Here is a 12,500-nt window from a genome sequence, read left to right as displayed (position 1 = left end):
CCTGAACTCCTAGGGCCAACTGTAACTTACACAGGAAGTGACATGCCTGTCAATCTCTGCCAAAGGTGTGTGTGGTTATGTGTGTGTTTTGTGAATGTTTGTCATTTTAGATGCAACACTCCTCTCCTCTTCTCTCCTCCCCCCCTCTCCTCTCCTCTCCTCCCCCCCTATCCTCTCCTTTCCTCTCCCCCATCCTCTCTTCTCCTCCGCCCCTATCCTCCCCTCTCCTCTCCTCTCCTCCTACCCTCTCCTCTCCTCTCCTCACCTCCTCCTTTCCTCTCCTCCGCCCAATCCTCTCCTCCCCTCTCCTCTCATCTCCTCCTCCCCTCTCCTCCCCTCTCCTCCCCTCTCCTCTGCCCCTATCCTCTCCTCTCCTCACCTCCTCCTTTCCTCTCCTCCTCCCCTCTCCTCTCCTCTGCCCCTATCCTCTCCTCTCCTCACCTCCTCCTTTCCTCTCCACCCCTCTCCTTTCCTCTCCTCCGCCCAATCCTCTCCTCCCCTCTCCTCTCCTCTCCTCCACCCCTCCCCTCTCCTCTCCTCTTCTCTCCTCCTCCGCCCCTATCCTTAAGTCCCATCATTGGTGCTTATGGATGCTTGACAGCCTAAAGAGGGGACTAAAATTGAGGTTATTACTATCGCTGCTATCAGTAGGTATGTGTGTGTGTGTGTGTGTGTGTGTGTGTGTGTGTGTGTTTCTTCCCTGGCAAAGAAGTGATCCTTTCACAAAATCAGATCTGCTTTATATATTTATACCAGGGATGTGCTCACAGATAAGTGGAAATGTCAGCGATACATCTTTTTCAATTTGTGTCAAGTCCAATCATATACTCATATGCACACACACACACACACGCACACACACAGACACACACACAAACATTCAACACTCAGAAAAAAATATCAAAAGATTCATATACTGCATATATCTCCGGGTTGTTAATATTTGTCCTGTCCTCTGTGTCTGTCTCTCTCTCTGTCTCTGTCTTTCTCTCTCTGTTTCTCTCTCTCTCTGTCTCTGTTTCTGTCTCTGTCTCAGAATGGCCATCCAGGTGGATAAGTTTGCCTTTGAGAACGTGCTGGTCCCGCGTGTGGAGGACCCGAGTGACCAGGAGCACTTCACCAGCCCCCGGCAGCTGGAGGAACAGAGGCTGCATGCCCAGGGCAGGCTCATCAATAGCACCCTCAACATCCACTGGAGCATCATATCCTTTGTGTGTGTGTGTGTGTGTGTGTGTGTGTGTGTGTGTGTGTGTGTGTGTGTGTGTGTGCCTGTGCCTGTGCCTCTGCCTCTGCCTGTGCCTGTGCCTGTGTGAAAGTGTGTGTGTGTCCCAGTTGGGCTGAATAGTAGCCAGCATCTGGACGCAGCATCTGCTGTGTGTCCTGGGCTGTGCTCAGCTCTTTCCTGCAGCATATGTGGACACGTATGCTGTGTGTTTTGGGCTCCAGAGCGTTTTTGATCAAACCCTATCTGTATTTGTGTGTGTCTGTGTCTGTGTGTCCCCTTAGATGTACACTGTCTCCGCCACCTTTAACATTATGTGAGTGTATTTTTGTTTGCACCACATTCACTGAAAAGTGGGTTTGTGAATGTGCGTGTTTGTGATACCATCTCCACATTTGGTGTAGGGGGGCCATTGATACACTTATAGGGGGTCCATTGATACAGGTGTAGGTAGTCCATTGATACAGGTGTAGGAAGTCCATTGATACAGGTGTAGGTAGTCCATTGATACAGGTGTAGGGAGGCCATTGGAGTTGTACTATTGGCTCAGTTGTATTTTCAGATACCAATATCTGGCTTAAGGATCCTGTCCAAACAGCCTAAGGAGTCATTGATGGAACCCCCTCTGGTCATCCTGATGTCTGCCTCAAGGACTCTGTTTCTACGGGACCCTGGGCATTACCGGAGTAAGCAGGAGTCCAAGTTTTGGCATTTTGCCACAGTAATCCGTGGGCTGCCTGTTTTAAGATGTGTTGGTGACAGCTGAAATGGCTCCTAACATGGCCAGAAATAGTGTTTAAAAAGGAACGAAACAGATGGAATGTGCATATCAATTAATATATTTGTGCATTTCACACACACACACACACACACACACACACACACACACACACACACACACCAGGGTGCCATGTGTTATATAAACATGTAAATACAGGTTCACCTGACATGAAAAAAGCTGCACATTATAAACGCATCGACAGAACAGATGGATGCAGTGCTGGCAGAAAGAGCGGCAAACACACACACACACACACACAATCATGATGAGTGGGCATACACTGCGCAAACAGCCATTCAGGCAGACCTGTTGGAATTATCCACAATTATTGTGGAAATCTGAAACTCTGAAAGAAAATGGGCCCAAGCGTCTAATGCGGTGTGTGTGTGTGTATTAGAGAGGGAGGGAGAGAGAGAGAGAGAGAGAGAGCGTGTTTGGGGGGGGGGGGGGGTTACATAGACGTAGGTGTGTGTGGGTGGCCAATATGCATCCACACCACTCTAGTCTTGTGTGGGATGCAGATCAGGACTCTGAGCCATAGCCACATATTACAGGCTTGTTTGTCTCACCCCTAACAGCCTCCCTGCTCCATAAATGGCTAGTTGCCGAGGTCTCGGACTTCTTTTCCTGAGGTATCTGACCTGGGAAAGCATCTAGGCAGAGCCAGATAATATTTATGCAAATGGAGACGTGCAGGGATGGGAGCCAGTGCTGTGGCCATAGGCTTTGATCACTGAAGCCCGACTGTGGATGGCTGCATGAGGCGAGATCAGTCATTTTACCCCTGCAACAAGAGAATGAAATCAACTGATCATAAAAGCAGTTGCGTTTGTATAGAGCTCCTTTGAAATGAAGAGGCAGGAGTTGACTTGTTCGGCCTCCGATGTTTGATGTTTGGGTTGTTGAATGCATGAAAATTTCACCTCTTCTGTTTGAAGGGTCCACATAAAACCTTTTTGTGTTTGTCAAATGGTTCCCTCTTCCCGCAGTAGGTACTTACAGCCATAAAACACCCAAAGGGAACCTTTTTTTCCAATCCATAGCCTAATTGTCCAAAAGAAGAATGCTCTCCTCATACTTTCTATCTATCATACATCCAGTATTCTATCCAGACCCTGTAGGTTCTCCTGACGGAGGTCTCTCTTGGCTAAGATGTCAGTTCAGTTAGTTCTTCAAGGTGCCAGAGCTGAGACCCCAGACACACAGCTTACTGCCCAGCTGTCCGTGGTGATCAAATTTAATTGGCATTCTAGCTGCAGGACCATAGTGATTATGTCATATGGCTGTACACCTGTAGGAGCTGGGGTGTTTGACATGATTTTCACGTTTGTGTGTGCGTGTCTGCGTACGTGTGTGCGTGCATGTGTGTGGTTGGGTGCATGTCACTCTGTGTGTCTTTTTTTGCTGGTGTTCAGATCACACAAGTGAGAATGTGCCAGAGGTATTTACAGTGTTTTTGTGGTACTCACACACACACACACACAAACACGCACACACATACTGAGAGAGAGAGAGAGAGAGAGAGAGAGAGAGAGAGACTCAGAAGTCTTGGCACATTGTGTGCAGCCTCCTCTGCTCTCTCTCCCAGCAGCCTCCAGCCCCCCTCCTGGCGTGCTCTGGCTCTCTTCTCTCCAGTGACTCCACCAACGTATCAAAAGAGACGGCTCCGCCAGGCCAGGCCTCTGCGATGTGTCTAATTATACTTTGGCAATGCAATGCTCTTTTCTTGTTCTTTGAAATGTTTCCCTCTCATTTCCTCAATCATGTAATCACAAGATGACTAAAGCTTTGACGTCTTTACCCCTGTAGCTTTGCTGCAGTTGGAAGTACGACAAGCCCGTTGGCATGTGTGTCGAGGGAATAGAGTAGGCTGTATCAACAGGTTGTTAAAAGGTTATCATTTGTCTCATTTGAGATTCTGCATGTTTTCATGAGTTTCTTTTTACTTCTGTTAGTTCTGCTTCTATCAGTCTTTCACACATTATGACAGCGTTGTGTTTTTTTGTCCTTGTTTTTGGCATCTGTTATTTTTTGCCTTTTCTACTCATGCATTTGTGTTTGTGTGGGTGTTTGTTCTCATGTGGCTGTTTGAGCACTTGCTTTCTTGTGTGTGTGTGTGTGTGTGTGTGTGTGTGTGTGTGTGTGTGTGTGTGTGTGTGTGTGTGTGTGTGTGTGTGTGTGTGTGTGTGTGTGTGTGTGTGTGTGTGTGTGTGTGTGTGTGTGTGTGTGTGTGTGTGTGTGTTTATGTGTTTATCCATTCTCTTGACATTGATGTGTCCTTAACCCATGCCCACCCGTCTCTGCTGCGCCAGGGCGAAGCCAGTGTGGAGGGCGTGCTCAACCAGCTGGTGCTCGACCATCTGCAGCTGGCGCCTCTACAGTGGGGTAAGTGCCCACGCCGGCATCAGTCTAACTCCCACCTCCCATCCCACCCCACCACCCCTCGCCTCTCTGCCCACCCACACCCCTTCCTGCTCCGCCGTGGGCACTAACAACATCAGTGGGTACAACCAGCACTGGTGCCTCCAGAACCCACCCCCCCCCCCCCCCCCCAGTCAGAGATGAGTGGAGAGGGATGCCTCATGCTGTCGTCTACCTCCATCCTTCTGTGTCTCCTGTGTCTCATGTAGCGTCTTGGGAATGATTGACAGGCAGCGGATGCAGCGGCCACTGTCATGATTTGTCAAGAGGCAGGGTGGAACTGGTGTCAAGGCAACAGCAGCAGCTCGTTGCCTCCCATAGGTTGCAAGTGTTTTTTTTTTTGGTCTTCCAAAACAGACGGAGGCACCCCGGGCAATTTGTGTGTGTCTGTGTGTGTGTGTGTGTGTGTGTGTGTGTGTCTATATGAGGGGGGCTGGTGTGATGGCAGCCGCCTATGGTCTCAAGCCATGTTTGTGATTTGCATTCATTAGGAGTTCTCGGCCCTGGTTGAGAGAGCCCCCCACCCCCTGAGCAGGGTCTTGTAGCAGAGGCCGCTGTGCCGGCCACGCAGGGGATGTTTGTGGAGCAGCCTCGGACGTGTCTACAAGATGAGCGGACCTCTCCTTTAATTAGTCTCAGGACTCTCTCTCTCTCTCTCTGTATCGGCCCACAGGAGAGAGGAGGGAAGAGAGGGGAAGGGGAAATAGGGAAGGGGGGAAGAGGCTTTGAGAAGTAGAGAAATGCAAAGGGATAAACAAAGAGGGAAGTGATAGGAACATGGCTAGTCATCAGAGGAGAAAGAACGCGAGAGAGGCACATTGAGAAAGCCGAGAGAGGGGAGCGACAGACACGCAGAGAGGTTTCAAGAAATGAGACAAGTGTTATGGAATGAGACATACAGACATGGAAAAAGAAGAGAGCGCGAGGCTGGTAGGTTCGAGGATGGGCAGCCATCTGGGCCGCTCCGCCCGTCCGCCCGTCCTCACAGCGGTGGGTTTGTTGGGCACAGACACGAGCACAGACACCAGGATCAAAGCCCTGAGCCCGTTTCTAATTTTACCCTGTCCCTCTCCAGGTGTTGGCAGACTGCATCTCAAAACAGGTTCTTTTCACACCAATTTATTTCTTTATTTTAATACAGGCTTTTTTCCGCCAAAAATAAAAATCCCTCCTCCCTGTTCATTTCGCTGTCTTTGGAGCCTGGCTCAGTTGGCAGATTTTCAGTTCTGCTTTTGACACTAGGCTGTAAGAACGTCACCTTTCTGTCACATGCCGTAAACAGATCCCATTCCTTAATGGCGGTGTGGTCCATTAAGTTTGTATTTAGCTGTTTGGGACGTTAGCCGAAGGCTCACTAGTTTTCTGTGGCACTGTCCCTGAATTGGTTGTGCTGTGTGTGTGTGTGTGTGTGTGTGTGTGTGTGTGTGTGTGTGTGTGTGGTTGTGTGTGTGGTTGTGTGTGTGGCTATGTGTGTGTGTGTGTGTGTGTGTGTGTGTGTGTGTGTGGTTGTGTGTGTGTGTGTGGTTGTGTGTGTGGTTGTGTGTGTGGCTATGTGTGTGTGTGTGTGTGTGTGTGTGTGTGTGTGTGTGTGTGTGTGTGTGTGTGGTTGTGTGGATTTCTCCATAAGCACGCTGCTAATTTCTGGCAGCAACATAGCGTGGCCTCTATCGACAGTGCTGCGGCTGGATATCACTGCCTCAATTACCCAGCCTCCTCCAGCCTTTTCCCCCTAAGGATGGCAGAGTCATTATAGCCCGCCGGATGCTTCAAATGCCATGGGATCTCCCAGGGCCTCAGATGATTAACAGGGTGATTCCTCTACACACACACACACACACACACACACACACACACACACACACACACACTTACTAAGACATTCATTAACACATACACGCAAAATTCTTTCCATGTGGCATTTATTTAAGCATGACTGCCGTTTAAACTGGCTTGCACATAGTAAGTGGTGCTTCAGGAGGACCCGCCCCTGTTGAATTAGGGCTTTCTGAGGGCCTTTTGTTGATCTTCTGCATTGTTTAGGAAGTCACAAGTATAGAGCGAATGTAGGAATCTGGAAGGTTGTTGTGCACTTGTGAATGTAAGTTAATTAGCCTAGCGGTGGTGATTCAGAGGAGATCAAGTCTTGTTACACCATTTACTACAATGTAGTAACATAGTTATACCTGTATTGTGGTTATTGTGGGGTGGCGTTATGCTATAAATATTCATGTAATGGCACTGTATATTCCTTCGTGTTTAACTGAAGACATTGTTAATGGTTCATTTTGAAGCTATGCTCAGTTCTTATTCATTAATTAAAATTAAGATGCTAGTTTCAGGAGGTTTTAATCAGGGTAATTCTGTTTTTTTCTTCCCTTTTTATCAATTTGTCCTCCTTCTGTTTAATTTGTATTACTTTTGTTTGAAGAACTTGTGGAGTTGATGTCTAGGGAATACATATAAATATATGTTAAACATTTAAAATCTAATTTTTAAATGTTTTCCCTCACGGTTGAGGTGAGATGGGAACGGAACTTTTGATCAAAGCAGAGACATAATCAAGGAAAGTGAAAATTGACAAAATCTCTCTGGATTTCAAAGGAGGGTATTTGATGATTGACAGCATAGAGATCTGAGACACCAAATGCTAAAAGTTGAATTGTAGATGATTTTAAAATGTTACCACATTGTAAAGGTTCACTGTTGTGATACGTATACGTTTATGTGTGCTTTTTACAAAAACTCTCTTAGTAATATTATTTGTCAAGAGACAAGTGCTTTAAGTGTTGTTGACAACATAATAATGTATGCAACAAACCAAGCAAACAAACAAACAAACTAAATTAAACAAACGCTGTCCCTCTGTCTAATGTGAAAAAACACCATTCTTCCCAAGGCATTAACCTGTGGCACGCAACGAGAAGAAAATAAAAGCTGAAATCTCTGATCTCTTTTATCAACAAGGTGTAACAAGGCAAGCGCGTCGTTGTAGGATTACTCCACGAATCAAGAGGGCCATTTAGAGTGTGTTTACCTGCACTATCAAGGATGGTGGACAATACAACGAAGTGCTCACCAGCATTAGCAGCGCAGTCAACACTATGCCAGTGAGTCGTGAAAAGGCCCTTAATATATGCCCTCAAAAATAAACAAGCAGTACATTCTAGACTTAATTAATTCATGAATAAATAAAGACAAATGTAAAAAGAAACATGGTTGTCATGCTGTGTCTTTGAGGACAGCTGTCTAATGCCAATCTGTGTTTGCTGGTCCAAGGTCAGTTCGAGTAGTGCTAATGTAACTGGGACTGCCGTGTTTGTTTTGTGTGTCTCCTTTAGTCTAAGAAAACCAACTCAAAAAGACATACTGGGTTATTATTGCCAGTGATGCCAGTAACCCAGTGATTTGTAAATTACTGCCGCAAAAGTAAGAAAATGGCTTGTTCCAGCAGACCTATTGTTTGGTGAGAGCTGCATTTGTGTGGCTGTCCCCAGCAGGCCTTAGCTGTTGCCAGTTACCGTAGCAACCAGTGGAACCCCCCCCCCCCCCCCCCCCCCCCGTTTTAAGCAGCCAGAGATAGGGTTACGACTTTATTTGCACGGCATGGAAATTATCTGAGGGCTCATTTATTTGAAGTGCCTGACATTTTCTCATTTGTGATCACTTTTTAAGAAGGAACACCTGATAGGTTAGTGTGGTGACTTGTTGACAGTTTGTTTTATTCATTTTAATCACCTCTCATAATTATTAAGAACCTCTTTACTTGTCTTGGAAGAGTTTCAGGAGTGCTTAATGTGTGTGTGTGTGTGTGTGTGTGTGTGTGTGTGTGTGTGTGTGTGTGTGTGTGTGTGTGTGAGAGAGAGAGGGGTAAAGACTGGTTGTGTCTACACACACATGATTCACTTGCTGAATCTGAATCATCCAGTCAGTCGTAGTGTTAATTATCATTTTAATATGAACATTCTTAGGGAGGTGAGTTATAGGATCTCTGTCTGTGTAGATGTTCTCAGCTTATGTTTGCGTATGCATCTGGATTTGTCGTGAATGCTTAAAATTCCCCTCACACAGTTATCACACCAATCAAATAGCTGCAAGGCAAAGAACATGGCTTAATATCCTAAAAGTGTGCCTGACAGGTTTCTCAAAGTTGGTTATGAAGAACATGAGGATCAGTGATCATGTATGTTATAACAGGTGTCATATGTCGGATTCATAGAGTAGATCTTAGTCAAACAGGTCCAATTAATGTGCATGAAAAGAAGCTTACAAATATGTCACACCAGCAGCATCCTATCAGTCTGACATAGCCAAAATAGACCCAGACACTAGGGAGATGACATCACCTGCTATGGCATTATGAACCCAAAAGGTAATGTGTCCCATGACGAAAGCTTCCTTTCACACATACGAACACAGCCGCCTTTGTAGATGAATACTTACATGAGTTATCATAAAGGGCTTATGTTGGCGTCAATATTAGTACCGCCTAAAAGTCCCTTCAACTGTCAAAGCATACACTTCTCAAACCGCACACCAGTCCCTTGCAGACCCATTCATTTGTGAATGAATAATGTTAAACACCACTTGCACAACATTTGATGATGGAGAGCCTAATATGAAGTCTGTAATCTGGCAGCAATTGTGATGGCAACCTTTCAGGTAGCAATGACATTTCATAGGTGAAATCCCCTGTTTTGAGGACCACTACTTCAAATTGAAGAGCCAGTTATCGTGATTTATCTGATTGGGAGGGTTTGTTTAGGCTTCAGCAGCCTGACTACAGTAAGAAGTCTCCCCTGCCCTACTGAAAGAAGGGAAGTTGAGGATAATCTTGAGATGCTCTTGTTGGCCAGTGGGGGTTGGGGGGTGAACTTGTCAGAAGTAAGTCATTAGACTTTTCAGGAAATGTGAGACATTCATGGTTTCATTGAGTTTCGGTCGCTTTCGCAGCAGAGCCCAGCAGGCACTGGAACCTTCAGACTGACTTGCAGACTAATCTGCAGACAAGTGGCGCGGGTTTGAGCTGGTGATTATTATGCATTACATGCCTGAATGGGGGGAACATAGCCATTTATGCTTCAATAGACAGCAGAGAGAATGTGTGTGTGCATGTGCACGCGTCTGTGTGTGCGTGTGCGTGCGTGTGCGTGTGCGTGTGTGTGCGTGTGCGTGTGCGTGCGTGTGTGTGCGTGCGTGTGAGTGTGTGTCCGTGTGTCCGTGTGAGTGTGTGTGCGTGTGTGTGTACACATGTGTGTGTCTGTCTTCACGCTGGCTGCACTATAGTCTCAGTGTTGGCTCCAGTCCTCGCCCAGTGCAACCCTCTCAGCACGTCTTCATCAGGAGAGAGCAGTAATATGAATAAAAGCATACACCGCTGTAGACATGTCAGCTTAGGTAGCCACTGTGTCTGTGCCACCTCCTCCTCTGGAACTCTTGCTTTATCTCGCTTCCTTTTTGCCCCTGTTTTTCTCTCCCCAAAGCTCTCGCTTTCACTTTCTCACCCTTCCTCTCTCTTTCTCTCCAGCCTTTTTTTTTCTCTCTAGTACCAGTCTCTCTCTTTTTCTTTCTCCCTCTTTCCCTCTCCTGCTCCCGCTCTCTCCCTCTCTTTCTCTCTTCCTCTCTCTCTCTCTCTCTCTCTCTCTCGCTCTCTGCCGCTCTTTCCCTCTCTCTCTTCCCCTGTTTCCCACCTCTGTTTTTTCTCGCCATTGTTTCCCAGAAGGTTAGCGGCTGGCTGGGCTAATTAGCAGTGACAAATGGCGGCGGTGGCGGCAGGCAGGAGACCTCGGGGGAACTTTTCTCTCTTTCTTTTTTTTCTTCTATGCCATTGTTGTCAAAAAATGGATTAGACAGGGGACAGTACAGAGAGGTGACAGAGTTAAAGGGGAGCTGGGAACGAAAGGACATAGGGGACAGGCACGGTGAAACGGCTGGGTAGTAGAGCAGGGCAGTGCATGTCAGTGGTCTCTGGGCTAGTCTGTCTTTTTTCAGCCAGCAGTTCTCTTATCCACTGTCCTTGATTACCTTCCTTCCGGGCCTTAAGTCCACTAGTTGCTCCCCTCTGCGAAATACATTAAGAATGTCCTTTCATGCAAATAAAGACAGCTCCTACTGTCTTTACCAACTCTTTTAGGTGATGTGCCCTTCTTGGGAAAAAATAAATTATGGATTTTATTTTAAGCAGGCCAAGGTCAGTGATTCATAATCACCCATAGAAAGGACTAGTGGGACAAGGCCATTCTAATTAATCATGCAGGAGATCTGTTTGATATTTCGGATGCGGTTGCATTATTCTAGCCAGGAGAGGGAAAATTGGGATTTTTTAAAAACCCATTTTCACTTTTGTGGTGCGGCTGAGCTGACTTGTCATAGAGAGGGAAGGAGAAACGTAGTGGAGGGAACAGGTACGAGAACAGTGAAGGAGACAGACAGATGATGGTCTCTCTTTTCCTTCCCCCACCCCACCCCACCCCTACACAAGTTCTGGTTGGGTCGCTGAAATCCTGCCTAATGTCATTTGTGTTGGGTTCACGACTGTGCCATCATCCTCTCCGCATCACAATAAATGGCTTTCATCAAACGGCAGCTGGAAGTTTGGGCGTAACTTTGTTCCTTGGGTCGGATCGAGGCGCCTGGTAGAGGCGGTGGAGTGATTGAGTGGAGAAAACTGCTTTCATTAAATGAGAAGAGAAGAGACGCCAGCACAGAAAAGCCTTTATAAAATGCAAGAAAGGTGGCATGAAGATGATGATAATGATGATGATGATGATGAGAGCGATAAAGACAAAGATGATATCATCGGTCGCATTTTTTTTCTCTCAAAAATTAAAGGTGCTGATCCTTGTTCTAATGTCTAATGCGGTGCCTTGGTCTGATGTTACTGTTGAATCGAGCTTACCATGCTCTACTGAAAACAAATTCCGCCAGCCTCGGACTTGAAAAATGAACAAATGAATGAAAAGACTGCTGGCGACGACTGACCTTCGATGAGTAGACTAAGGTACATGCCAAATGATCATCTAAACTCTCTGAATCTCCTGAGCTCAGAGTTTAACGTGGGGCAATAAATCAGGACTAAATAGGGAGCTCTTGCATGGCCAAACCTTTTACCTCAGACGGAAGCGCAGAGCTTCCCCGCAGTCCAAGTAATGGAGGGGTTGAAGGCAGTGTTGGGAAGAAGTTGTTTACAGGCGCTTTTGCCAATGTTTGGAATTTATTAAACCCTTTCAGGAAATGGTGGTAAGCAGCGTAAAAGGATTTTCATCTGCAGACAGCCTTGTAGCTCGCTCTGTGTGTCTGTGTGTGTCTGTGTGTGTCTGTGTGTGTCTGTGTCTGTGTGTGTGTGTGTGTGTGTGTCTGTGTGTGTGTGTGTGTGTGTGTGTGTGTGTGTGTGTGTGTGTGTGTGTCTGTGTCTGTGTCTGTGTCTGTGTGTCTGTGTGTGTGTCCTGTCTGTCTGTCTGTCTGTCTGTCTGTCTGTCTGTGTGTGTCTGTCTGTGTGTGTGTCAGTGTGTGTGTGCTTGCATGTGCACCGTACACCATGTTTGTGTGTGCTTGCATCTGAAGTCCATTACGCCATTGTGTGTATCTCTGTTGCCTAGAGGGTGTGTTTTGGTGTGTTTGTTTGAGGGTCAGAGAGAAGGAAAATAAATTGCACTGGGGGAAGTAAGTCTACTGTTTGTCTTTGAGGAAGACTTTTTATTTACCAGGTGACTCAAAACCCAAGCCATATAGTCCATAGATCTATTGTCAAAAGCCTCAAGGGATTGTGTGTGTGTGTGTGTGTGTGTGTGTGTGTGTGTGTGTGTGTGTGTGTGTGTGTGTGTGTGTGTGTGTGTGTGTGTGTGTGTGTGAGTGTGTGAGTGAGTGAGTGAGTGAGTGAGTGAGTGAGTGAGTGAGTGAGTGAGTGAGTGAGTGAGTGAGTGAGTGAGTGAGTGAGTGAGTGAGTGAGTGAGTGAGTGAGTGAGTGAGTGAGTGAGTGAGTGAGTGAGTGAGTGAGTGAGTGAGTGAGTGAGTGAGTGAGTGAGTGAGTGAGTGAGTGAGTTGGTGTGTGTGTGTACGTATGTCGGGTGTGTGTGGCGG

General features: G+C 46.7%; 1 protein-coding gene across 1 annotated transcript in view; it reads left to right on the top strand.

Moving 5' to 3' along the window:
• The window catches only part of trappc9 (trafficking protein particle complex subunit 9), a 234,861-nt gene that overhangs the window by 154,075 nt on the left and 68,286 nt on the right, over window positions 1-12,500 (top strand). Inside the window, exons 20-21 of the mRNA XM_080836474.1 lie at window positions 1,037-1,202; window positions 4,298-4,388. Coding sequence (XP_080692600.1) covers window positions 1,037-1,202; window positions 4,298-4,388 — 257 coding nt within the window. The remainder of the gene's footprint in view (window positions 1-1,036; window positions 1,203-4,297; window positions 4,389-12,500) is intronic.

The sequence above is a fragment of the Sprattus sprattus genome (genome assembly GCF_963457725.1).
Source record: "Sprattus sprattus genome assembly, chromosome: 4".
Lineage (NCBI taxonomy): Eukaryota > Metazoa > Chordata > Actinopteri > Clupeiformes > Clupeidae > Sprattus > Sprattus sprattus.
Note: the sequence above shows the minus strand (reverse complement) of the source record. Positions and strands in the feature narration are given on the sequence as shown.